This window comes from Sylvia atricapilla, chromosome 2 (assembly GCF_009819655.1).
Source record: "Sylvia atricapilla isolate bSylAtr1 chromosome 2, bSylAtr1.pri, whole genome shotgun sequence".
Classification (NCBI taxonomy): Eukaryota; Metazoa; Chordata; class Aves; order Passeriformes; family Sylviidae; genus Sylvia; species Sylvia atricapilla.
In genome coordinates, this window is record NC_089141.1 from 23958639 (window position 1) to 23986614 (window position 27976).

A 27976-nucleotide genomic window follows, 5' to 3' on the forward strand; every position below is an offset into this window, starting at 1 on the left:
GACAGGGCCAAGCCCCACCACTGGCGTGTTGCCTCTACACGATTGTTTAAATAAACAAGATAATTGCAGTGGCAGATCTTCCCCTGACAGACCGTGGTACCCTGGGCAGTTTGATGAGCAAGCTCTTTGTGCAGGACGTTTAAGGCGTGATTTCAGTTCTCTTCTCCTGTGGAAGGGTTTCAAGCCATGCTAGGCAGGGAAGTGCTGTAACTACGTTCCTCCTTTCTAAGAAAGTTCACAGCTATTTTTGGGACTCTCAGCAGGTGAAGCCACCTGAAACACTTTCTCATTTCCAAGTTTATACAAGGTTCCAGGGCTTCTACATCGCGAATAAAAAAAAGTGCATCAGCTCATTGTCTTTGCCAGAAAAACTAGACAGAAGTAAAAGCAAAGTCAACAAACTTGTGCAAAAAAACCCCAAAACCAAACCAAGTGAAGGAGCACAGAGTCATTATTCCTGTCTTTCCCAGAATTTGAAGCATAAGGGAAGGATGATATAGTTTTGACTATAAAGCCAAACTCGGTCCCCAGCCGTGCTCCAAGACTAACGCTTCACCGAGCTCGGACGAGAGCACGAACACCTCCCGTGGACTGGAAGGCGCTGAGGCTCCGGCAGGTTTTGGCAGCACACGGCAGGGACCATGCCCAGCAGAAAGCGTGTGCGCGGAAAGGGAGCAGCGGAGGTCCTGAGCCGGTCAGCGAGCGGCGGCCAAACCCGCGGGGAGCCGGCACCTGGGGGCTCCGGGCGGCCGCAGGGCCGAGCCCGCGGAGAGGCGGCGGGGAAAGCGCCCGGGGAGCCCCGGCCGGGCGGCGGCGCCGAACACAAGACGGGCAGCGCTGAAATCGGCCGGGGCAGCCCGGGCGAGCCTCGAGGCGAACCCCGTCCCGAGCCGCACCCGGCACGGCGGAACGGGCCGCGGGCGCTCCGCGCTCCCAGCCCCCTCCCGGCGCGGCCGCCGCCCCCGGCCCGGCCCGGCCCCGTTCACGCCCCCTGAGGACGCCAGAACCGGCTGGGCGTGGCGCCGAGCGAGCCTCTTTATGCGGCGGGAAGCCCGCGGCGGCCGGACCTGCGCGCGGTTGCGGCCTCGGGGAGGAACGACCCGGGCGGAGGGGGGCGAGGCGAAGGCGAGGAGCAGGAGGAGAAGAAGGAAGAGGAAGGCGAGCGCCGGCCGGGGTGCTGCTATTGTTCCGCACCTGCGCCGGCCGGGACACGTGGCGCCGCTGAGTCCCGCTCCTCGCCCCCCGCCACTTGACCCGCACGCAGTCGCCCGGCACCATGGGCAAGGGGGTGAGCGGCGGGGCCGGGCCGGGGCGGGGAGTGGGAAATTCAAGGAGCCGGAGCGTGGCCGGCGCCCCTTTTCCCCTGGACGGGGCTGCGCTTTGTGCCGGGCCGGGGCGGGCGCGAGCGCGGCCGTTGGCGCCGGTGCCGCCGGCCGCAGCAGCGTGCGAGGGCGGCCGCCGCCCGCGGGGGAAGCGCCCGGCTGAGGGCGTGGGGGAGCGCGGGGCGAGGAGCCGGCGTCCTGGGGCGCTCGGCTCCTCCTGGAGGCCGTGTCTGCCCGGCGAGGGGCCTCCCGCCCGCCGCGCTGCCCGGGGCCGGCCTTATCTGGTGGCCTTGCGGGGCTGGGGAGGGAGCGCGGCTGCTCCCCGCGCTCCGGAGAGTACTTTAGACTTTCCTTGAGACACGAGGGCCCGGCGTGGGGGGGCGGGAGCAGGGCAGCCGCCGGCGTTACGGGGGCTGATTCGCCTGTTGGTAGCAGTGAGGGCGTGATGGGGGACTGTGGCAGGAGGGAGGCGGACCCCTCTGAGATCTCCTGTTCGTTGGGGTGATAAATTCTCGCGGAAAGCTCTGCAGCGGTTTCTGCCCTGTGTCAAGGGTTGTTTCTGCTTTATAGCCCTTATGGGGCTGTAGAGAGGAGAAGTCTTTACTCAGATCGTATCCTTTAATTAAAGAAAAGTCCGTGTGAAGGCTGTTGGAAGGAAAACAGTGCTGGAAGGCTGTTGGGGGCTGCTGTGCTCAAGCACCCGTGTGTGGAGCGGGAGCACCTCTTGGCTTGCTCTGATTTTGTTCTATGTCAAAAAAGTAGAGACCAGTTTCTGGGTTTTGTTGCCTGGATGTTTGTTTCCTCCCTTCAAATGCTTCCCTGTGTGTCTTGTGTAGCTGGAGGTGTGTAGATTTGTGTTTACTTTTGGTTTAGACGCATTCCAGTAAAATTCCCAGATCTCTGTGCCTCCTGAGGAGAGGGTGACCGTGCAGGGCCATGGCAGCGCTGGTAGCGTGTTCCCTGCCAACAGGTGTTCCCTGCTTCCCGAGCGCTGTTCAAACATTGACTTGACTTTGTATTGTCCTCATCGGGGCAGTGCAGCAGCAGTGTTGACATAACTGCATGAGTAGTAGGGAGAGCTGCGAGAACATGGCTGAGTGGACGGCTGCTTGGAAAAGGGGGTTGAGGAGTGTGTGGGGTGGGCTTTCAGCATTTGTTCTATATATGGGGTTTCTTTTTCTTTTCCTAAGGAAGTCCTTCTGTTGCTTGGCAGCCCAGCCTGTTGTATTTCAATCTAGGAGGCACAGGCGGTGTGAACAGTAAAAGTTCATCTACGAGATAAAACACTGAGGAGAGATTCGGCAGTGTGGGCAGTATTCTGAATCTTGTTTATGTCATCAGAGCAGCCTTTGAGTTGTGTGTGTATGTAGGATTGCAGCGCAGAAGGCTCTGGGGGCTTAGCCTGCCTCGGTGGGGCTAAGAGAAGGTACAAACGCTTTCCAGTGTACAAAGCTGTCTTGCTCCGCTTCAGATTTCATAGGTTGCATGGATAATAAAGCAATTAGCCTGCAACTGAAGCGCCGCCACAAGGGATAATTCAGCAGGGATAATACGGCTGCCTCATGCTTTCTGATAGCAAGTCACAAGATTTGCCCGTCCCGCAGTGAGAATGCATGCGGATAATTGGGGACCCCCTGAAAAACAGGCACGTGAGAGAGCGAGGCAGTGAAACAGGTGGAGTGTGGATGCAACACTGAACGGCATATGCCTGCCCTGAGTTAGGGTGCCCAAAAAGGAAGCCTGTTTCCCATGGGTGCATGGGATGGAAGAGCAAAAAGAGCCTAAGTGTGAGAAAACAAAGTTTCTTCTCTCTGTGGCTGTGAGGAGAAGCTGAGTGGAGAGTCTGTTTTACTTTAAATGGTAATGGGGCAATGGGAGGACCTTCAGCTGCTGCTATGCAGCCCAAAAAGCAGATTATCCAACAGGGGGGTGTGTAGTGGAGGAAGGCACTCTGGATTTCATTCCCGTTCAGAGCTGACTGGAAGCTGTTCGTAGACAGGAGCATGTTTCACTCCATCTCCCTTGCTGCACAGGCATAGCAGTAGTCACTGGTGTGTGCTTTGAGTCACTTCTGGAGGTTAGCTCTGCCTTAGAGGCCATGAGAAGGAGATGCCTTAATGCAGATCATACCTTCTAGCTCAAGAAAAGTGTGTGTGAAGGCTGTTGGAAACAGTAGTGAAGACTTTTTGAAGCTGAAAGCTGTGATCAAGCAGCTGTGTGTGGAGCAGAAACACCTCTTGGCTAGCTCAGATCTCCTTGAACCCCATTTAAGGGTTTTTTTCCCCTGTCAGGAACTAGGAAGGTTTATTGCATAATGGAACCAGCTGAGGGGAAATCATGCAAATCAAAGCAATCCTTATCTGGTGCAATTAAAAAAAAAAATCTCTGTATTACCTTCACCTTCCCCCATCTTCTTCATTCCTTGATTGCTATGGCTGTTTTATGGCAGTTGACTTTTTATGACTATAGCTAGAGAATAGTCCTTTTGCCAAAGAAAACCCTGGGCCTAGTCAATGCGTGTTTCTGGAAAAATGAGGGAACAGGGACAGGGGTCTCTGGCAAGTGAGGTGAGCTGTACAACCCACTCTGATCCTGACCTGCTGAAAACTGCAGCTCATCCTTCACCCAGGCCTTTCCAAGGGGTGGCCTTCACCAGTTCATCTAGGGCAAAACTGTGTCCGGTCCGCTCATCTTGATGTCTTTGTCAACTACGAGAGATGTCAGGAGTTACGGTGATTATTACAGGCAAAGAAGTGAGGAAGGTGACTCTTTGTAGTTGGCACAGCACCAAACAACCCAGGATGGGCTGCTCAGCTGTGCAGTGATGACATTTGGGAAGCCCTCTCTGCTCTTGGGTCTTCGCATTTGAGATGTTTGTCCTAATACCCACAGAGGGCTTAAGGTGTGTGGGTGGTCCTTGTTTTATCCTGATGATTAAAAGCCTGATTAGGTTTGCATCTCTTCTCATGAGAGAAGAGCTTGTCCTTCCATAATTTGGGGAACGGCAATCTGTGCACCATTAGCGATTACTAGCTGTTGAGTAAAAACTGCCTTGTATGATCCTGGATGCTGAGAGTCTGATCAATTGATGCAGCTTAAATTTTTGATTCAAGACAGGAGGTTGAGCACAGCTCTTGGGAGGGAGTAAGAAGGATCCAAAGAAGCCATTCCATCTTTTGCCAGGATTACACAGGGTCATGGAACAGAGTTTTCAGTCCAATAGGCGGAGTTAGTTTTATGACTCATCTGGTTAATATATTTAGTGTCTCATAAGGCAGCAGGACAGTAACTTTTCTGTTTTCTCTGCACAATTGATTATAATGACATAAGCAGTAAAACAGACCAGGCCTCCAGAGACTGCATAATTTGTTTTGGCTCTTACTTGACATTTCTTGTTGGATTAGGTGATCTTAGAACAGGGTACTTCTGAGCTTGTCTGCTCATTTGTACCCCTCCTGTTTCCTGGTCAATCATGGCTTGTATTGAGAACATCAGCCATGAATGGCTCAATTAGTCCAGAGCGGAAAATCAGCCGTATCTGAAAGACAATAGGATTTTCTGGGGGGATGTATAAAACTTCTTACGCTGGTGTATACAAATGTTGTGCTTAAGCCAGTGGAAAAAAAATAAATCTTGCATGGAAAAAAAAGCTGCATTGTTTTGTTTTTTTTTTTCTGAGGCAGTTTTGATGAGTCAGTTCTTGGGCTAAGTCAAGGAACAGGGGTGACATTTCTGATGAGACAGACCTTCCTTTGTGTTCAGGACATGTGATTAAATCGTGATAAGATGTGGAGTACCAGAGGCCTTCTTCTCTTTGTACAGCAGGAAAGGAAGGGGAGAGCAGGGAAATCCTACAGCGCCGAGGTGGGATGGAAACCTCTCCCCTTGGCAGCCCAGCCAGCACAAGCCTTTGTTGAACAGATTGGGCTCATCTTGCAGGAAGGGAGGCAATGGCCCCGGAGGCACAGAACAGGGGCAGGACTTGGACTCTGATGTGTGTGTCAAGTTCAGATTTGAATGATGGAGCAGGAAGTTCAGATTCTTCATGAAACGATCCTGTAACAAGAGCTGAAGCTGATCCTCCTGACTTTCCTACTTACCTTTTCAGTAAGGATGGGATGTAGTACTAAAGCAACAGGAAAAGTATTGCAAGTATTGTGGGGTTTTTTTTTAAGCTGAAGAACTGCTGAGCTTCTCTGTAAGATGGACTCCATTAAGGGCCAAATACTTGGGTGCTTAAAGAAACAAGTAACTCTATCCACTCTTTGTTCTGACTGCGGCTAATCACTAGGTTTTTTGAGTTTGTTTTTTTTTAAAAGCAAATCATGCTTGAACAAAGGCAGTGAGCCTTTTCATGTTTGCCCACTTGTAGATTGTTTCAGCTGCAGCTGAAAAAGCTTAAGCACTCCTGTATTCCTGGATTATTCACTGCCCCCAATGAACTCAGTAACTTTATTTCTCACAGAAATTTCAAAGAACCAGGAGGTTTTTAGATCACCTGCAAGAGCTTGCCGGATTTTTCTGGGGGAGAAGGGGTGAAGCTGAAGGTGATGGAGTGGTAGTCAGAAAAGGTACTAGCTCCTTCACCTTGGTGAGGAATCCTTTCTCATCTTAAGCAATAACCAAGAGGCATGTGTTTTGTGCGGGGCTGTGTTTGGACTTGTCTGCCATAGCTCCAGCAGAAGTCAAAAGGCTTCAGAAGTCAAAAGGCCTCCTTCAGAGGCTGAAAGGAGAGAGATGCTTTGTGGTGGCTTTTTGAGAATTGCCTTGAGGCAAATTCCTGTGATGCTGGAATGCAAGGACCTTGCTGGTTTAAGTGGCTTTCACTTTTTTAAGAAGGGAAATGAGAGTTTTAGGTGCAGGGAAGAGAATGTCAGGAATGCTGACAGTCTGTAGTTCTGTGTCCTTTTCCTGGATCAGTGGAGGCAAATAGCTCGGCTCTGCTCCAGTTATTAAAAACTGTTTCCATTGCACAGCTCCGTAGTGGTGTGCAAAGGTTGCCTTTTCCTGAGCAGGGTAAGGGGAGACTTCTGTGCATGTGAAATGTGTGACTATGGCTGCAGAGTGTTGCGCACAGAGCTTTTGAAGCACGGTAAAAACCCTTGTCGACATGCAACTGACGAGCTCTTTTAGAAAAGTAATGATCCTCTTTTTTGTGCAGTTTCACTTTTGGTTTCAGTTTCTACTTCTCTCGAAATAAATAATAAGAATTTCCTGTGCTAGCTGCTCATCAGGACAAGTCTTGGATCTAAACAGTAGTTTCTGTGTCCAGATCACTCTCAGGAGTCCAGTTCATGGTTTGAGACGTTCATGCAATGAATAAGCAAGGCAATGCCTTTGAAACCTTTTCTTAATCTTGTTAAATATTTGACTCTGGTGCCACTAAATGCTGTTTCATCTTAAAGTTCTTCTCGGGGATCTTATCAGGTGAAAATCTCATAGCATAAGACTTGGCAGAGTGTAGGCATGTAATGGGTCCCACACAGAAGGGAACAGAAGGTTGTCTTTTAAATTATGTTTATGTGCACCAAGTCATGATTTGTTTGTCGTTAGATGCTTGTTTACCCCGTCATGACTAGATCTAAATCTTTGCACAATTTCATGTAGCATTAACCATAATAAAAGTGAATAAATATCCTACTGAATAAAGAGGCTTTAAGCAAATCATCTGCTCTGTGAAGTGTAAGCAGGACTAAGCACAGATTGAATCTGCAAAAGTGTACTGCTGCTTTGTATACCATTCTTGCTGCTCAAACTGCCATAAATTGAAAGCAGATTTCTGTTGCATAAACTGGCCAGCTAGTTCTCCAAACTGAGAATGAAAGTGTTGGAACTCAGCCCCCAGAATCGACCAGCGAGAGGTACCACCTCTAATTTATCTTCAGTTGATAGGCTGTTCCTCCTCACCAGAGGGTTTGGAAGGCTGGGAGGAGGGAGGAGGAGTTAATGTCTTGAAGGAACCATACGTTTGCTCTCAGGAATTGGTTTCTTCTGCTCTTCATCACTTTTTCAGCTTGAGCTGGGGCTCACACATCAAGACTGCCTGAATACTGTGTAGTTTGCTTTCCACTGATAGGCTTGCACAATGTCTGGCTCTAATCTGTGTATTGGGGATGATACTGAGCAGACTTCTCTGTTCACTAGTTCATTTTATTTATTGTAGTGGCATAACTTTCACAGAATCACGTAGGTTGGAAAAGACCATTAGAATAATTGAGTTCAACCGCTAACCCAGGAGTGCCAAGTCTACCACTAAACCATCTCTCCAAGTGCCACATCTGCACATCTTCTAAATACTGCTGGGGATGGTGACTCAACCAATTTCCTGGGCATCCTGTTCCAGGGCTTGACAGCCCTTTCCATGAAGAAATTTTTCCTAATAGCCAATGTAAACCTCTCCTGGAACGACTGGAGGTTGCTTCCTCTTGGCCTGTTGCTTCTTGGGGAGGATAAACCACCCCCACCTGGCTACAGCCTCCTTTCTTGGAGTTGCAGGGAGCAATAAGGTCTCCCTTGAGCCTCCTTTTTTCCAGGCTGAACGCCCCCAGCTCCCTCAGCTGCTCCTCATCAGACTTATGCTCCAGACCCTTCACCAGCTCCATTGCCCTTCTCTGGACGTGCTCCAGCATCTCAGTGCTCCTCTTGCAGTGAGGGGCCCAGAACTGGACACAGGACTCGAGGTGTGGCCTCAGCAGTGCTGAGCAAAGGGGGCAGTCCCTGCCCTGCTCCTGCTGGACACACTATTGCTGACACAGACCTGGTGCCACTGGCCTTCTTGGGCACACGCTGGCTCATGTGCAGCCACTGCTGATCAGCACCCCCAGGTCCTTTTACACTGGACAGCTTTCCAGCCACTCTTCCCCCAGGCTGTAGCACTCCTGGGGGTTTTTTGACTTGGCACTTTGCCTTGCTAAACCTTATATTGTTGGTCTCAGCTCATCGATCCAGCCTGTCCAGATCCCTCTGCAGCACCTTCCTGCCCTCCAGCAGATCAGTCCTCCTGCCCAGCTTAGTATTATCTGCAAGCTGACTGAGGGTGCATTCGATCCACTTGTCCAGATCACTGATAAAGATGTTAAACAAGACTGGCCTCAGTACTGAGGCCTGGAGAGCCCCACTGGTGGCCAGGTGCCAGCTGGGTGTAATTCTGTTCACCACCACTTTCTTGGTCCAGCCCTCAAGCTATTTTTTTTACCCAGAACACAGTGCACCTGTCCAAGCCACAAGCAGCCTGTTTTTCCAAGAGAATGCTGTTGGAAACAGTGTCAAAGGCTGTAGTAAAGTTTAGGTAGACAACTTTAATAAGCTGTAATAATTTTGTCTGCCTTGTGTGTATGGTTCATGTCTCCTGCTGTGGAATTTGACTGTAAGATGTTTCTAATAATGCTGTGTCTTCCCTTGCAGGCTGGAAGAGACAAGTATGAGCCCACTGCTACATCAGAGCATGGCGGGAAGAAGAAGGGGAAGAAGGAGAGGGACATGGATGAGCTTAAAAAGGAAGTTGTCATGGTAAGAGTCTAGAGCAGCTTTAAGAATGTTTGCTATGCCCAAAGCTCTGTGCCTAATCTGACTAAAAGAGAAACAAGCTGATGTGCTGACAGCATGGTGTGACTGAAGGCACTGATCTCCCTTCTCCTCCCCTCTGTCTCCAAGCCAGATGTGCAGTAAGTGTTTCAATATCAAGATGAGCACACAATAGACCCTGGCAACATCACTTCTCAAAAGGCACTTGACACAGAACCGAAGTCTCTGCCTGCCTGCATTACCCATAGCACAGTATAGATGTATTTCCTCAGCCAGGCGAGTGCACTCTGCATGGCAGCATTACAGGCTTTATTGTGCTGTCATGTGAGTGGGACTGCTGTTTTCATTCCAGCTGAGGAGTTGAGGCTGTTCAGCTCCATTTACTGCTGGCCTCTGCTCAGACTGACCTCAGTAGTAGTCCTTCTAATGGTGTTTGAGGCTGTGGGGAGTGTCTCCCATCTCCATCTGTGAAAGCTGGCTGATGCTAGATCTGTCCATGAGCATCATCTGGCTTAGATCTGCTGTCCTTGAAGGTGATGCAGATTCTGTTTCTGTTCTGTGGGTTTGAGACTAAGCTGTAACATTTTGACCCCTCTGTTAGGAAGAGGGGATTCTAAAGATTGCTCAAAGATCGCATGCTGTGTTTAGTACTGATGTGTACTTAAAGCATCTGCTCCTCCAGTACAGCCATTTAAGTGAGGCACTGGTCTGAACCAACTCAATCCAACTGAAAACCAGCCTGGCTGTGAGAAGAAGCCTCTTTGGGGAAAGAAACACTTCTCCCAACGTAGTGCTTAATATAGCAACACTACTGAAAAATGTGTGAAATTACAGGTTTAATCTTCTGTGCATTCCTACCTTCCTTCCTAGCTCCTTTTCTTTCCATTCCTCTCTCAACCTCCCAAAAAAACCCACCCACTGAGGTTTCACAGAATCTGCTGGGGGTGTAAGGACAGCACTGAGAGAAAGTCAGACTTTTTCAGAAAAGCTTTCAAGTACCCGAATAGTCACAAGAATGCTAAAGATGAGACTGAGCTGAACTCCAGAATGGGTTGGGGATTTCTCTTCACAGAGAGGATGAACTAGAGTCCTGCTCTCTCACCAAATGTTACAGATAGGAAGCCTGGGGTGGGGTGGAATTGCTGAGCTCTTTTCTCAGATTCTTTTCTCTCCCAACTATTCTTGTCTTTCAGGATGACCACAAGCTGAGCCTTGATGAACTTCATCGTAAATATGGAACAGACTTGAGTCGGGTAGGTAGATGTTGTATTCCTTCCCTCTTTGCCCTGATCTGAAAAGAAACATCCACAGCTCAGAGCATTTCACAAAGAGAGATCTGGGTGGTCTGATTTGGTATGAGGGTTTTTTTTTTCCTTCTTTTTGTGTTTGATCTCCCCTCCTCCAGTTTAAGTTTCTCAGGCTGTGGGAGAGCTGTTGAATTCACAGTACTTCTCTTTATCCTCCCACTGTACAACTTGACTGCAATGCTTCAGTGACTTTGCTTCTAACAAAGTCACTGTTACCTGCCTCTGAGTTGTTCAAGGTCAAGTTGATTCTTGGTGTTATTTTTTTTATGGAGGAGCATGTAATGAAGACAAATGTTTGTTATGTTGCCAGTGTAGTCTAGAGAGCTAGCACATGCCAGAGACTTAATGATGGCTAGTGGCAGTTAAAATTTGCCTTTCTGCAGTAAGAGGTATGCAAATGTCCTGGGCTACCTTAGAGTCCAGTGCAGAAGCACTGCAGTGGTTTTACACTTTTGCTGCTGTTTGCTTAATGCATTTCTTGCATGATTGCAAATAGCATTGTCTGCTCTTTATAACAGTCCAGAGATTTGCATTTTTATGTCCAAGATAGTTGCTTCTGAAAGCCGAACTTCCTGGCAGGTTCTTCTAACGTGTCATCATTTTATGGTCTCCAGTTTTCACTTGTTCCGTAATTTGAAAAGGGTGGATGGCACTGTGCTGTTCCTCAGAGCTCAAAGTTTGTGGCTGTAGCCTTCTTGTCCTGCCCTTCTTCAGTGTTCGTAGGCCCACGGCCTGCAGGCTCCTCAAGGAGCATTCAGCATCCTGTAGCTTCTGTTTTAGCATTCAGCTTTCACATCCTGCACTTGTGTTGTGGAGCCCTGGCAGGTTTGGACATCTCTACTACCTGTTGGCAGCTGCTTGTTTGCTGCGGTAGAACTTGAACAAATTCAGACCTACCTTCTGCAGTTGGTCTTGCCACAATGCCTGAAAAGGAACCTCTCTTGTAGGGTTTGACTTCTGCACGTGCAGCTGAGATCCTGGCTCGTGATGGCCCAAATGCCCTCACGCCCCCCACCCACCACTCCTGAATGGGTAAAGTTCTGTCGGCAGCTCTTTGGAGGATTCTCACTCCTGCTGTGGATTGGTGCTATTCTGTGTTTCCTGGCTTATGGCATACAGAGCTTGATGGACGAGGAGCCCAACAACGATAATGTAAGTAAAAATGTCTACTTTACCTCAGAGACAGGCCAAGCAGCCTGCTGGGCTCAAGGCAGATTAACTTCCCTTAAGCATTCAATCCAGAAGCTTTTCCCATAAGCACGGGAAGTTCAGTGTGTGGAGCTTAACATGTTTTGGAGTGCTTCCACATAATGAAATGAACAGGCAACTTCCTTTGTGTTGTGTTACAACACTAGCTTGTGGATAGCTTTTGTTTCAAAATGTACGTAGACTGCAAGTACCTTCATGCTTGTGATGGGCCACTTGAATGCCAGGCAGTTTATTTGGACAAACTGGAAGCCTTCAGGCAGATTGTCCTCTGACTCACTTTCTCTGCTTTTTGTAGCTGTACCTGGTATTGTGTTGGCAGCTGTGGTTATCATTACTGGCTGTTTCTCTTATTACCAAGAAGCAAAAAGTTCCAAGATCATGGAGTCCTTCAAGAACTTGGTGCCTCAGGTATGGAATGAACCATTTCCTTGAGGTCTGGCAAGCCATAGCTTGTTCAAAGGTACTAATGGTTTTAAACATCATGTCCAATTGCGAGGGCCTGGCAGTGTTAATGTGGATTACTAGCTCTTAATTTTGAGGGATCTGTAGACTGCTCCAAGTAACTACACTAGTAGGCCAAGGTAGTCCCTGAAAACCGTGGGTTCCACCATCTTTTTAACAATTATAGGACACTTTCTCCATAGTCTGGAGAGTTCAGTAACTGGTCTAATAAGCACTGAAATTTGGATTCCTTCGTGGACAATCTAGATCATACCTAACTGTCACCTGTCACCTTGTAACAAGGGGCTTTAATATCAAGAAAAAACAGTTGTTTTCTTAAATAACATCAGATATAAACATCTTAGTACAAGTAGAAACCGTGTAGAAGCATAGCATAACTGCTTAAAGATTCTCAGATCTTTTGAGTGATGTCTTTTAAGAGTTGCTTTTGACATAGATTGTTTTCTTCATTGTCTTTCAGCAAGCACTTGTAGTCAGGAATGGTGAGAAGATGAGCATAAATGCTGAAGGTGTTGTAGTTGGAGATCTAGTGGAGGTAAAAGGAGGAGACAGAATTCCAGCTGACCTTCGGATCATATCTGCACATGGTTGCAAGGTACAGTAGTGATGGGCTGTTGGGAAACTTCATTCTAAAGGAGGATGAATTAGTCTTCTATGCTGTGAATGGGGCTGGAGCAGAGCAGAAGGAGGGGAAGTACTTAGTAGGCAGCTGTCTGCTCCTGTATGATAAAGTACTCTCTTTCATATAGGTGGATAACTCCTCACTTACTGGTGAATCAGAGCCTCAAACCAGGTCTCCAGACTTCTCCCATGAGAACCCACTAGAGACCAGGAACATTGCCTTCTTTTCCACCAACTGTGTGGAAGGTATGTGTGTCTCCTACTTCCCTGAAGTATGAGCAGTGATATTGAGCTGTATAGATAAGCAGTGTGAATACACCATAAACTGCTTCTACCATGCAAGACCAGGGTGGAGGTTCCCATCAAAGTTGTTTGCCCATTCCAACTGCAGTACTGTAGAGTAGGCAAGATCCACAGCGCTACTGGGTCTTTTGTTCTTTTAGAGGAGCAGCTATGTGGTATGTCTTCTAGCCTGCCAGTTTTATTACGAGTAAAAGTGTTGAAGTGCAGGTAACATAATGTGAAACCATGAGGTAGAGCTGTATGAAGTACTACAGCTGCTGCAGAAGGCAGGAACCTCTGGCAGGACTTCTGTTGCAGCTCTGAATATGGGGATAGGCAGTCTTTGTGCTGAAGCCCACCCAGAACATCTCTTTGACATGTACAGGATATTCAGCTGTGGTTGCTTTTGTTTCCTGAAACCCATCTCTCTTCCAGGCACTGCCCGTGGCATTGTCATTAGCACTGGGGATCGCACTGTGATGGGACGTATTGCCAGTTTGGCTTCTGGACTGGAAGGGGGAAAAACTCCAATTGCTATGGAGATTGAGCACTTTATCCACCTCATCACTGGAGTGGCTGTATTCCTGGGTGTCTCCTTCTTCATCCTTTCCCTCATCCTTGAGTACACATGGCTGAGGCTGTTATCTTCCTCATTGGGATCATTGTGGCCAATGTCCCTGAAGGGCTGCTTGCAACGGTTACGGTGAGTGAAGTTGGAAAAAGATGGAATTTGCTACATGTGTGGTCCTTAAGGAAGTGGAGTGCTTTATCTCAGTGTGCATTCAGAGAGGTGAACACTAAAGTAATGGAAGGTGAGTGTGTAGGGTGGGATTGTAAGTTCAGTGTATTCTATTTGCCTAATCAATGTCAAGTTCTGCAGCAATTAATCTCATAAAGATGGGTCCCTAAGTTTAGACCTGCACAGAGGCTTGCCATCATGCAGCTGAAGTCAGCAAGACTAGGCATTCTTGTCCTGCCTTTTTCTGTGGCAAGAAGGAGTTTTCCTGCTACAGCCATCAGGGTTTCTACACCCACTGCACACCAGCCCTTCCAACCCTTTAGAGCTGGCAGAACATCCCACAAGCTTCACCATAACCCCAGCTTTTCGTCTGGGATCTCCTCAGAGGTCCTTTGTAAGTTTCGTTTCCTGAAGAGGTGGTGAAAGTATCTAGGTGTTCTTAGGTGTATGGAGAGTGTTGGGGGACAGGAGAAAATGCTTCCATGCTGCCTTAGGAAGCAGAGTAACAGCCAAGCCAGGAAATGAACAGTTGGGCACTGGAACCAGATGAGAGCCTCTGACAAGAAAGTGAGCTGGAGCTGCTCACTTTTTACCCAGTAACTTGCAAGCCCATCTCATATGTGGCTTGCCTTCACCTGTTTTGAGAGCTACCTGTGATTTAGGAGGTGGCAACTTTGACTGAAATGTTAGTCCATCCTTCCTAATGCACTGAGAAACAGGAGGCTGATGCCTTTTCTGGAGGTTTTGTAATGAGAAAATGTCACTTAAACCCAGCACCTGGGCTGAAGTGTTGCTGTTTATTTTGCATTGGCAAGGAATTAGGGAATCACTGCAGGGCATGGAGGCTGGTTGTCATTCCTGTGCATGTTGGAGTGGACAGCAGTGTTATTACTGCACAAGTGCATCTAACCTCACATCTTCTTTCTTGCCCCCAGGTATGTCTGACACTAACAGCCAAGCGTATGGCTCGTAAGAACTGCTTGGTGAAGAACCTCGAGGCCGTGGAGACCCTGGGTTCCACATCCACCATATGTTCTGACAAAACAGGCACTCTGACACAGAATCGCATGACAGTTGCCCACATGTGGTTTGACAATCAGATTCATGAGGCGGACACTACAGAGAACCAGAGTGGTAAGACTGGCCTCTCTGTGCTTGGGGCATCTCATTAAAAAATGGCTTTTTCTGGGCCTGCCTGGACACTGGTAGTTGTAAGAACTTGTGTTTGTAGCTCTCCAGTCCAAGTGATGTTCACAATGCAAGGACTTCTAATGGACAGTCTAGAATAAGCACAAAAAAAAAATTGAAATGACACATAGAATGCTTTGCACTGTACCACGATTCTGTTTCATCCTTTGTGCAGAATTACTCCATTGGAATTTGAGCCTCTTGAATGTTCAGCCCCATATGTTTTGTCCTGTACATAGAAATATTTGCAAAGTACCTGATTATCTTTGCTAAAATGTATCATGATGAAATTGCTCAACCTTAAGTCTGTTGAAAGTATGGACAGCAGAGAGTGTTGGCCCCAGTGATATTACTTGAGGCTGGATATAAATGGAAAGTTCCCATGTGGAACTAGATGGTTGCCTTTGGACGGGGGTTTTCCCAGAACATTTAGGCTGTGTTGTGTAGTGCCAGCAATGAATGTAAGACTTTAGCAGGAAGTTTCTCCTAGTTGATAAGAATCTGAAATCTCAGTGTGCTGTGGCAACTGAGAGAAATGCTTATCTCTCCAGAGCTGTTCAATACAGCCAAAGTCAGGAGTTTCCTAGCTGTCATCTACCTTGTGAAATGCTGTGCTTGCAACACACTATTAACATAAACATTTTTCTAGTGGTGCTGCTGCACCCTGCCCTGAACCAGTCCAAAACATTGTGCTTGTCTGCACTGCTTTAAAAAGCCACTTTATTTAACACTACTGCAAAGTAATGAGCTATAAATAGATTTTTGGAAGCCCTAGGCCTGGCAGTGATTGGCTTGGCTGCAGTGGAAATAAACCTAGAGGATTTCACTTCATGGAAAGAATGTTAGGTTATCAGTTAACTGTCTTTTCAATTCATCTCCTTCAAAGCCAACTTAAGAGCCAGAATGAGAGAGTATCTTTTTTAAGTATTGTTCTTTTGGGAGCTATTTCATCCAGTTCCTGGGTTGATGGATAAAGTGAGACAACCTGGAGGTAGAGCCCGGCATCCCTTACTCAAGCCCTCTGAATGAATGTTATCTGTCCAGAATTCCTTGGCTTTTTCAGCATGTCCCTCTGTTGCTGCTGGATACAGCCATTACTGGAATCTTGAAAGCAGAGGTGTTCTCTTGCACTGCTGCTGTTCTACCCTCTGGTCTTAAAATAATCAGCTGCTCATCAAGTATCTAGGAAGGGCAGGAGAATGAAAGATGAAGTGATATTCTGAGGTTTCCTGTTTCTGAGATAAAGATTTCTTGCTCTTAAAACCTGTGGGATTTTGAGCTTATATGACTTTTTTGAGGGGTAGCTTTTTGACATTCTTCCTCTACCACCAGGTGCTTCCTTTGACAAGAGCTCAGCCACTTGGACTGCTTTGTCCAGAATTGCAGGTCTCTGTAACCGTGCTGTGTTTCAGGCCGGCCAGGAAAATGTACCAATTCTCAAGGTAAGTTCCCAAAAAAGTGTTGGTCTTGTTCCTCACCACCATCCTCTCATAATGGTGAGATTATATCCTGTGGGTCCACATGAACTTGCAGAGTAGAGGTAGCTGCCACTCTTAATCGTTTCTACAGTCTAGCACTCCTAATAGAAGTGTGCCACGGGCAGAGGAGATGGGATTGAAGAGACATTTTTCCCACAGCAGAATCCCTGCCATTTACACTCAGTTTGGGGGCCCAGATATTTGAGACAGGGCTAGGAAAGACCAGAAAGCTTTCCTAGGCATTTCCCAGTATCTGACTGTTCCAGGAATTGCTATCTCTGGCATTTGTACACTTCAAAGCTACAAACACCTGGTGCTGGGGGAGCAGTGGTTGTGGGAGACTGGCTAGAGACAGTCTGCTCTCACTGGCAAGTCTCCTTAAGTTCTCAGTGCCAGTGCAAGTGCTGGCATAGCACCAATTCACATTCCTCCTTCTGAACTCTGACCCAACCAGGGCTGAAATTAACTGTACAGTGCTTATAATCTGTCAAGTATTAGTTATGTTGCTTAGTAAATTTATTCCCAATGGTGTTCTGATGCATTGGTAGTAGATGATGGAACACACTATTTTTCCGCAGCGCTCCTCTGACTGTATCTTTAGTCTACAAAATGTGACCTGAAGTTAATGGAGCTGGAGTTCTTCCTGTTTAAGGAAAGCTTGGGAGATGGGAGTTTTGAGAAGTCTTTAGATACCAAAAAGTAATACAGAAATGGAAAAAAAAAAATCAGGAAGAGACCAGAAGGACAAGAAATATTTGATTTCAGTTGCAGCAAAGGAAGCTTCACCAGGACATTGGGCACATACTGATCTCCTGGGCGGAGAATCACCATCTCCCATCTCTACCAGTGCCAGCCTTTGTGGGGAAGGGAGACATGGACAGATCAAATTTCTCCCAGGGGCTTGATAAGCTGGTGTTATACTGAAATGGGAGAGTACATGAAAGTGTTTCTGTGTGCATGTCATCACTCTTCATCTCATATTAGCTGTTCTTCATGGCAAGCAGCTTACAGCAGTTCTCCCAAGTTTACCTTCCAATCTCACTTGGCCTGACTGTACCTGGTTATGTGCCTTTCTCTTACCTATAAAAAAGACTTCTTGATTTTGTCACAGGAAGGCTGCTGCTCTCTCAAGATGAGAGAGGCCTGGCTTTCTGAAATGCAGTATTTGTCACTATGCTAGATAATATAACTATTTATTCTTTACTTTCCTATAATGTTATGTGGAAGCTGGGACTGGACTGTGAGGAATTCACTCTTAAAATCTATTTTAAATATCCAGTCTTCTGTGGTTGTATGTTTTGATAGTTGTCTTTGTTCCTCAGCGAGCAGTGGCAGGAGATGCCTCTGAGTCTGCACTTCTGAAATGCATTGAATTGTGCTGTGGTTCTGTCAAGGAGATGAGAGAAAGGTATCCCAAAGTGGTGGAAATACCATTTAACTCTACCAACAAGTACCAGGTAAGCAGGTGTCTTCTTGAAAGGAGAGCTGGTGTGTGAAGTACTTGTGTAAATCTGTGCACACTGTGCCTCAGAACTTGTTTTGGCACCCAGATCTTGTCTAGCCATTACTTGCTTGAAGGCTGCTCTGTAAATCTAAGTTAACAGATCACTGTGTAGGAGCTGCAGTGACACTAAGGTGTCAGCTGTTAACAAAGGATCAGACATGCTTTCAGCCTGTGTAGCAGTTGTGCACAGTGTGGAGTAACTCAGATCTGGGAATAGGAATAAACTGCTGGGAAGTGACCTTAACAGGTGGCACTTGAATACAGAACAGGTCATTACAACACCTGCAGTTATACCCTAATGCTAAAGAATGCGTAGATTCCTTAGTTTGTAAACCTCTTAAAGGGAGGGTAAATGAAAACTAGAGCAGAATATCACAAATGGCCCTGAGCTGCCATAGTTTCAAAACATTGATGTTTATTACTTGTGTCCTTCACAGTACATGTTTATAGAACAGATTCATTTCTTCCACCCTTAGCTGTCTATCCACAAAAACGCAAATCCATCAGAATCCCGTTACTTGCTGGTGATGAAGGGGGCTCCAGAGAGGATCTTGGATCGCTGCAGCACCATTCTTATTCATGGCAAAGAGCAACCACTGGATGAGGAAATGAAAGATGCTTTTCAGAATGCCTACCTTGAGTTGGGAGGCCTCGGGGAGAGAGTGTTAGGTAAGGAAAAACAGTGTGATTACATTGGAAAAGACTTGTCCTTCATGTTCCTGTGCAGTCTTCAGATTAACTGAAGGGTCACTCTGTTCCTGCAGTGTAACCATAGTATTAAGGTCACTTCAGCAATTCATGTAGGGACAGTCCTGCCTTTAATCTAAAAGGCAGACTGCAGGGTCTGATCTCTCCTGGTAGTGAAGTCGCTTAGATAAAAATGCAGCAAAGCATTTGGGACTTTCTGTAGGACCACATGGGATTTGGTTTGTTTTACTGCACAAGATCCAGGCTGTGTCTGGGCACCTAGCAACAGCTGGCAGTTATCAGAATAGGAGTGTGACTCCTGTCTCAACAGCCCTGGCTAAACCTCTGACTAAGCTGCCCTGTTGTTCTTGTGTAGCTGCTTGCAGAAGCAATAAGTGTTCACTCTCTCTGCCTCCTGATGTGTAGGAACAGAGTAAATGTGGTTTTGATGTGTTACAGATTCTGCCACTTGGCTCTGCCTGATGATCAGTTCCCTGAGGGCTTCCAGTTTGATACGGACGACCTGAACTTCCTCTGTAGACAAACTCTGCTTTGTAGGACTGATGTCTATGATTGACCCACCTCGTGCTGCTGTGCCAGATGCTGTTGGCAAATGCAGAAGTGCTGGGATCAAGGTAATTTATTCCTGGGTTGAAAATCTCCTCACTTCATACCTGTGAAATAAAGAGCTTCCTTGACCTCTTTTACTGTAATGTGAGCAGATGAAGTAATTGATCCGGATTAATTACTACAGGCTTAATTTCCAAGTTAAATACAAATGGTTGTGTGTTCATGAACTGAAAAATAACTGGAACTCCAAACTGCTAGGGCACAGGCAGGTGCTGAGAGCATAGTGTCCCAAAGCACATGATTTGGCTTAGGCTGAATTCTGCATGAGCCCAATATTGACTAAAATGATAGGGAAGTGCAGGCTGGAAAAATGTAGCTGGCTCCATTCTCTCAACATGAAATAGTTTTTGTCTTCCATCCACTTCAAGCCCTCACATACTGGTAGAAGGTTACTGCCTGTACCTCCAACTTGCTCTGTGCTAGGGCACATGAGTAGAACAAAAGACATGTGGCCTTACACTGAAAAGGGACCCTGCTTTTTTGGCAGTGTTGTTCTGCAGTACAGGCAAGGCTTTCATGGCAGTCTGTTTGCATTATTCAGGTTATCATGGTTACTGGAGACCATCCCATCACAGCCAAAGCCATTGCCAAGGGTGTCGGCATCATCTCCGAGGGCAACGAAACAGTTAGAAGATATTGCTGCTCGACTCAACATTCCTGTCAGCAGGTCAACCCTAGGTAATGTCTGCTGGGAAAGGCCAGAGCTGTTCAAAGAGTTAAACATTTGCCTCTCTCCTTGCCTTGGACAATTCCTCATCTCCCCCCTGCACAGGAAGAACTTGGCATTTGCTTAGCTCAGCATCTTGTGGCTCTTCAATGTGTATCATGAGTTATGTGAAGAATGCACAAGACTGTCTTAAATGTGCATGTCTTGTGTGTGGGAAGTACTTAGGAGTAAGATTGTAGGAGAGCAAAGTGAGCAGGGCTAATGCCAGGTACAGGAGTTGACACTAGTGCATAGCTACAACCAGAATAAATGTACAATGGGAACTCCTTCCTCTTAAGGGTTAATGCTTGCCTTCAGAGTCTAGCTGGGACTGAGGGCATCCTCAGAAAATGTGCTTTGGCATAAGCAGGCTGTTTGCAGAATGGCTGGGCTGTCTACATTGCTTAGTTTGACCCAGCCTGTGTTTGGGCTGGAGGACAGCCATGTAGCTTATGAACTGTGAATAGAGACACCCTGTGAAATAAAATTGCTTAGGCGTTTTTTGGTTGGGATTTTTTTCTTTTTTTTTTTTTTTTTTTCTTTTTTATTTAAGATTTGAGGGTAACTTCAAAACCCAGCAATACAGGCTGGGGTTGACTGGGCTGTATGACTGAGCACATCAGCAGCTGGTTCTAAGGTTGGGAAGGAATTTCCCTGTCTAAACTGGGGTGTTGTCAAGAGCTGTGTGGATAGTCTCCTAGACCTATAAGGGATGGTATGCTGGGCTGAAGAGATGGTATTTTGCTGCAGCATGTAGGGTACCAAACCAGTCTAAATATAACATTGCATGCTTTTGTGGCTGAAGGGTGTAAATTAGTTGGAACTGGCATGGTGTGAACACTGTGAAGAACCATGTGTCACCAGTCACATGGTCATCAGTCTATTGCAAAAAGATTGCCTGCGTGAAGACAGCAGCATCTCTTGAAACCTTGGAAACTAAGTACCTGAGCCAAGGGTTCTTTTTTCACAGAGGCCAAGATTTGTGGAAACAACTAGTCTTTGCCTTGACAAACTTTAGAAAGCTATGGAAAGAATTAATCTGCTTATGAGTTTGTTTTTTTGTCTGTTGCTTGGTTCTGTTTCATTGTCTTTTTCTTGGTGTTGCCCATCTGCCTCTCAAATTTTGAGCATCAAATCTCTGTGCAGAGGCTGTCTGGATTAGTATTTAGTCATAGCAGAAGTTGGTCTTTCCTAATGCACTGAAGAGACCTCCCTGTTTTTATGGGGCAAGTACAGCTAACAAGAAATTTACTGTGAAGTAAAACGTACTTTCTCTTGTTTGCAGGGATGCCAAAGCTTGTGTGGTTCATGGCTCAGATCTGAAGGACATGACCAGTGAGCAATTGGATGACATCCTGCTTCACCATACAGAAATTGTCTTTGCCAGGACATCTCCTCAGCAGAAGCTTATCATTGTGGAAGGCTGTCAGCGACAGGTAAAGAGAGGAGAATAAGGGTGTCATATTAGAGAATGCCCAGATGTGTATATAAACTACCAGGCAGTTCTGCTGTTCATGTGGTAGGGCTAGGTGGTCTCAGTGCCCTCATGTAAAGGGCCAGGTTTAAATCTGTCAGCAGCCTTCAGCTGCTTACGTTAGGCTGCTCTATCATACATAAATCTAAGGCTCTGACAGGAAAACATCTTCAGTTTGTACTGAGGCTTTCTTCTGATCCTAGGATGTTTATTAGTGAACTTCATTCCTAAATGCTCTGGGTGTGCTTGGGGAGAGGAGGATCCAACATGTTCTTGTATTGTCCACTGTCTCATTTGGACAGAGCAGCATGGCTCTCTGGATGAGCCTGATCAGAGCAGGGAAAGGGTGAGGGGAGGGCAAGGAGGAACTGAAGTCTCTTTACAGCAAAATGAAATAGTTTTTTGTGCTTCATCTGAAATGTAGGAGAAAGCTGTTCTGCCCAAAACATCTTACATGATGATTTCAGTCTTGGTGTTCCTCTCTTTGTGCCTAGGGTGCCATTGTAGCAGTGACAGGTGATGGTGTGAATGATTCCCCAGCCCTGAAGAAGGCTGACATTGGTGTTGCTATGGGTATTGCTGGCTCAGATGTCTCCAAGCAGGCAGCTGACATGATTCTTCTGGATGACAACTTTGCCTCCATTGTCACTGGGGTTGAAGAAGGTGAGTCTATAACTTGTGTGCAGTGATGGTAAAGTAACATGCTTCAGCATCTTCTCTGAAATAGAGGCATCTGGAGGGCTTTTCTTTGAGTTTGCCTTCATGACAAGAGTTTCAAGGAGAGCAGCACTTTCCCTCCTCCTTTCAAAGTATTATTCCTTTCCGTTGGTGTTCAGCGTGGCCCTTTGGGATGGGTAAGAGTAGGAAGCAGCTGAGTAACAAAAGCTACTTTGTGGTGTTGCCTAAGACGTGACCTTACAGTCATCTTTGCCAGCTGGGTGTGACATTTCCCTCCCTGATGGAGAAGTAGCTCTCAAACAGGAACACAACAGAGGGTCACTCCAGGGGCTCTTGATGATGTCCAGAAAGGCTTAATATCCTAGTTGCTCTATGCACTGAGCCCTGATTGCTGTGACCAGAAGTGTCACCCTCCACAGGTGTTGCTGTGCATGGAGCAGTCTCTTACATACAAGAGAACCCTTTCATTTGCTGCACTAGCATTTTGCCATTTGGTGTTAGCAGTGAGGCTGCCTGTGAGCTGCTTGGCTGCCTTCTGCTGACAAGTGAGAGTTGTTACCCTGTTCTCTCTTCCTTGCCCCAGGGCGTCTGATCTTTGATAACCTGAAGAAGTCTATTGCCTACACCTTGACCAGTAACATTCCTGAGATCACGCCATTCCTGATCTTCATCATTGCAAACATACCCCTTCCTCTGGGAACAGTCACCATCCTCTGCATTGACTTGGGCACTGACATGGTGAATGTGGTTTTTTTTTTGTCTCAAGGAAAAGTGTGGATGTTCTTAGGTACCCTAAAGAAAGGACAGGTGAAGGGAAAATGCTTAAATACAGTTTTCTCTAGTGTTCTGATTTAAAGTAAATCACCATCTGATACTCCTTTTATACACATTCATCTCATGGCTCTTGAGTCTGAGGATCTTTCAGGTCCCTGTGAGGACAGGCTGGGGATGGGGAGGGGGTAAGGTCCTTTTGGAATATCACATATAGGGCTTTTGGGAGAGCTGTTTCTCACACTTGAATGCATTGGGATAGGGAAGACTCTGTACAGTGGAGAATTGAAACTCTTCTAACAGCAGTCCTGACACCCTCAGGTCCCTGCTATCTCCCTGGCATATGAGCAAGCAGAGAGTGACATCATGAAGAGGCAGCCCAGAAATCCCAAACAGACAAGCTGGTGAATGAACGGCTGATCAGCATGGCCTATGGGCAGATTGGTAAGCTCCTCCGTTTCTCTGGCACCAATTTGCACTTGATGGTAGCAGGAGTTGTAAACAATCTTGAGTCAGTGACTGCTCTGCTTATTCTGGTAGGGTTGAGGTTTGGAGTGTGTAAACCAGAACCTCAGGCTGTAAAGAACTTGCAGTGATTCTTCCCCCATGGCTTATAGTGGTGGCTTGTGCAGCTTGATCCATTGAATCGCTTTCACAGTAATTTTGTTTAATTGCACAGCGCTGTAAAGGAGCTGGCTGACAACCAGCTCTCCTCTGGTTCAGACTTGTTCAGCAAGAACATAGATCCCATTGTTAGTTTAATTAGAAGTAAGGGATTCTCTCCAGCATATCCCTAAATGCACAGCATTAGGAGCCCTGATTAAAGGCAGCTACAGAGACGTGTCCAGTTCACAGGATGGGAGCTCATGCTTAATTGCAGCAGACCTTGGGAATCTTCTTGACTGTATTTTGCAAGGGTTGGGGGTGGGCAAAGCATAATAAGAATACAAAGGGAGTTTTATCTTGTGTCCTTGAGTACAGTGCCATCACAGCACAGGGCAGAACAGAAGTAACTCTGTACAAAGTTGGGGGCAGAAGCTGCTCAGCAAACGGGTTGCAGCTGAGTTTGATGTTAGTGTGAGCTATTTGTACAGCTGCTGCTTGGGACACTGAGCCCCACAAGGAGCAATTTTTTAAGGTGGTTAGGGTTTCTTGCAAGCTGTTGTTCTCTGTTATAATTGCACAGTAGCTTTATCAGTTGTATCATCCTTTCTTACCTGTTAGGTATGATCCAGGCCCTTGGAGGCTTCTTCACCTATTTTGTAATCATGGCAGAGAATGGGTTTGGCCTTCTGGCTTGCTAGGGATCAGAGTTCAGTGGGATGACCGATGGATTAATGATGTGGAAGACAGCTATGGGCAGCAATGGGTAAGTTTTGAGGCACAGCTTAGAGACTGCCAGCCAAGATAACAATGCCTTGCTGAGCTTGGTGTGAGCACCAGAGAGCAAAGACAGCAGGTCTGAACGAATGCTCTCTGTCTTTGTCTGCTTCCTAGACCTACGAACAGAGGAAGATAGTGGAGTTCACTTGCCATACAGCCTTCTTTGTCAGCATTGTGGTCGTGCAGTGGGCAGACTTGATCATTTGTAAGACCCGAAGAAACTCTGTCTTCCAGCAGGGGATGAAGTAAGTCAGCCTCTCCATGGAGCATTTAGATGTGGGCTCTGTGTTCTCCAGCACACAGCATTCTAGTCCTTGCAATTGTTCTGGTGAAAGTCTTGACCAGACTGCCTTGGTAGTGGTAAAGAAGACTGTGCTTTCTTACTTGTAGTACTTGCTTCTAGGCTTGCAGTCGTCAGGCTGGGACAAAGAAACGGGGGTTTCTGTTGGCATTGTGGGAGCTAGCCCACCTCAAAGGACACTGGCATTCTAGTACACAGTCTTGGTCTCTTGATCTTGTACATCAAGAGATCTTGTGGCATGAACCCCAGACACCTCCTGAATTTGTGATGAAAGCAATTGCTGGTTCACTTAATCATGAACGGTCTCTGAAGAGATTTAAAGAGCCATCATGGCAGCTCTGCTGTCACTTTGGATGGATGGCCTGGTAGTCCCCACCTGATGAACTCCTGGGCTGGACTTGAATGTCTGTTTCCATTCACTCCCATGTGGCAACTAGGTGTTTTTAGGATGTCATCTCCAAAAGTACTTTGTCCCTGACTTCTTTCCTGTCTCTTCTAGGAACAAGATCTTAATATTTGGTCTCTTTGAGGAGACTGCTTTGGCTGCCTTCCTGTCTTACTGCCCTGGGATGGATGTTGCCCTGAGGATGTATCCTCTGAAGTAAGTTGCATCATGCTTTTTGTGTAACAGATTGTACACAGAACAATAGTGCTTGGGTGGGGAGATGTATAAAAGTAGTTGTGAACTAGTGGAGCATCAAACCTAGTCTTAAGAGTTTAGGCTGGGGGGTGTCAGTGATTCTTTGCTGTCCTGTGGCACCACCTGGCTTTCTTCACTGCATGTGGAATGTTTCTGAGTAGCCTCCTGTTCAGTGCCTCACTAAAAATCAGCAATACAACCTCAGTGCCAGTGTGCTCTAGTGCAGCTGCCTCTTGCACTTTACTTGCATGGAGAATTTTTATGGCTGGGGTACTGCACCTCCAAAGAAAGCCAGTTGTATTGATGTAAATCATAGGCCAGATGATTCTTGGGTGCTAAAGAACTACTGATGACGCCTTGTGCCTTTTTCCTACTCTCTTGGGAAGAGAACAAGCAGTGAAGTCTTTTAAAGCTGTTACGTAGATGCAGATGACCAGTTGATGCACAGTAACTTTCCTAATGGTTGGGAAGGTGCCAACATCTTAAGTGTTGCTCAACAGCAAGCATTGCAACACTTCATGGAAGGTTTTAGTCTTAAGCCAGAGGACTATTCAAAGTTTAAGTGTCATGAAATCTTCATGGAAAAAAAAGAAATCCTGGTACATCTTGCGTTCCATTTAAGTGTTGCCTGGAGTTGGGTGCTGAAGTGTGAGCATTTCCTTACAAGAAAGTTGGCCTCTGCCCAGTGCCTGCAGCAGCTGCATGTTAGTAAATCACGAGAGAAACAAAACATTTCCAGCAAGCAAGGCCCTGGGCACAAAGGTTGTGTACTTAGAGGAAATATTGCTCGATTGGTAGGTGGGGAGGTGCTGGTACAGAGATGAGCAAAGGTGCTATGACACACCTTGTGTTGGAATTAATATCCAAAAGTGAATTAATCTGCTGTAGCAGAAAACCTGGTAGTAATTCTTGGCTTGAAGGATTCTTGACTGAACCCTGGCCAGACTGAACTGGCAAGCTGGGTCATGCCAGCCGCCTTGTACTTGAGTATGCCATCGTGTCAGAGCTGTTCCAGGCAAAGAGCATCTCCACAGCCTGTGTTCTCACTGTCTCCTCTCCCAAACAGGCCAACCTGGTGGTTCTGTGCTTTCCCATACTCCCTCCTCATATTCGTGTATGATGAAGTCAGAAAGCTCATTATCAGACGCAACCCTGGCGGTAAGAATATGCTGCTCATCTGTGTGTTTCCTTCCCCACTCCTTCATGCTGCTGAGTTCTCCAGAAGCCCCAGCAAAGCTTGGGGACCCCTAAGCACTATTTGGGGCTGTATTTTGCTGTGCTTCCGCCTTCTTCAACATTAATTGTGCAGCTAATTCAAATTAAGGACTTCTTGCTGTCCCTACATTCTCTCCCATTATATAAAGTACAGATACACTGAAGTAGATGGAAAAGACTGATTAATGCTTGGATAGTTCCAGAAAGCTGGAAAAGGTCCTGAAGCTGGAGAACATCACTTTGACAAGATGTTCCCATTGTGACAGGTCACTTACTAGCCCAGGCATTAAGTGCAAATTTTCAAGAACCTAAAAGGAACTCTCATGAACCTCATAGTTGGTTTGCCTTGACACTAATTCTGCTTTCTCCCTTCTTCTCCTTTAGGCTGGGTGGAAAGGGAGACCTACTACTAAAAAAGTACCTGTAAAACATTCCACGCACAGCCCATGCCACCTCTCCACCATCTCCCCTGTGTGCATACTTCATCTTTGCAAGAGCAGAACTGTGCCTGAGCAGAAGTGAGCTGAAACTAAAGGAAACATGAAGAAATATGGACTGGAGGAGAAAGCAAGGGGGAGGTTGGGGTGGGGGGTGTGTCCGACCATCAGTCCAGGGGGATGAGAGGTTGAGTAGTTTTATGTGCCTTTATGTTTTTGTAAAAGGAAACTGAAGATTTTATATGTGGATTTTTACAAATAAAGATGGATTATAAGAGGATGCCCCCACATGGTCTTAGGTGGATGTTTTTCTCAAAGCAAAAACTGTTTCAGGGCATTGTCCCCACCCTGGCTTAGGGTCACGTGGTGAGTGCAAGGGTTAGTGTCTGGCTTCCTGTTTTTGTAATAGGGAAGCAGAGTTGCTTGACCCACAGACAACAGCATATGTAAAAGCCAGTGCATCTTACTCTAGATCAGTGCTTAATGTGACAAACTGTTTGCCAGCGCTTGCATCTCACAGCATAAAGCTCAGGAACCTTCCTGGCCTCTGACTGTGCATCTTGGCTTCTTTGAGCAAATGGAACATTGAGTGAGGAGCTGGCCTGCCTTAAGGGGCTCTTTGCTGCACTCTGAGTGAGAACAGGCTTCCACTGACTGGCAATTGGATCCAAGCAGCCTTGTTCTCAAAATTGACATTAATTTTCCTGCTTGCTTAGCCAAGCAAGGGATTGTGTTTCCCAGTGTCCTCTGTGCATGGCACTTGCCCCATCCTGATACTGGCTTGTGCCTCGTGTGGAATGAGGGCAGGGGCTGATCATGGATTCTGTATCCTCCACTTCTGAGGAAGGTATTGCTGTTGTCTGGGGTCTGAGCTGTCTCTGTGAGCTGAAGTGGGACATGCTGCTTCCCTCTGAGTATCTAACCCTTTTCTGTATGCTTTGATTTACTGTTAATGCCTGTATGGCTCACTTCTGTGAGAACTGTGAGAGAGCTGGCCTTTTGCATGTGGGCAGTCACCATGAAGTCCTAACTATTCATTGCTCTTAGTGCTGTTATGCTAAAGTAAGCTGGAGATGCTTCAAGCCCTGTTCCTGAACTACTGGTCTGTGCCCCTCTTAGATATGTGTCTACCTCTGCAAAGGATCACTAAACCACAGCACTTAAATGCTCTGCAATTAAAACTCCACGTTGTCATCCCTTCTTCCTCATAACTTTTTGGTTTTTTAAGGTGGTGTTTTAAAGCTGGGGCTTACGTCATGTACTGAACAGTAAAAACTCAGAGAGCACTAGGGAGGGAAAATATGAGAAGTTGAGGGTGGCAACTGTTTCAATTTGTCTTGGACAGTCTACTGTGGAACCCCCAGTTGGAGATGATTAAAAATAATAAAGTCTTCCATTGTTGGAGTCTGCCCATGCTA

At 46.7% G+C, this 27976-nt stretch overlaps 1 protein-coding gene across 1 annotated transcript; it reads left to right on the forward strand.

The window, feature by feature from the left end:
- The first annotated feature begins 1047 nt into the window (after positions 1–1047).
- ATP1A1 (ATPase Na+/K+ transporting subunit alpha 1) lies at positions 1048–27967 on the forward strand. The gene is given in 30 exon segments (XM_066341008.1): positions 1048–1288; positions 8727–8831; positions 10040–10099; positions 11101–11160; positions 11162–11309; positions 11658–11770; positions 12285–12419; positions 12574–12691; positions 13163–13357; positions 13360–13430; positions 14402–14600; positions 15987–16096; positions 17455–17589; positions 18113–18305; positions 18782–18855; positions 18857–18958; positions 19495–19581; positions 19583–19613; positions 19616–19631; positions 20945–21095; positions 21628–21796; positions 22395–22549; positions 22904–22970; positions 22973–23026; positions 23807–23866; positions 23869–23951; positions 24080–24210; positions 24766–24867; positions 25973–26064; positions 26506–27967. Coding segments are annotated over 30 exon segments (3057 nt in total). The 5' UTR covers positions 1048–1276; the 3' UTR covers positions 26535–27967.
- Positions 27968–27976: the final 9 nt, after the last annotated feature.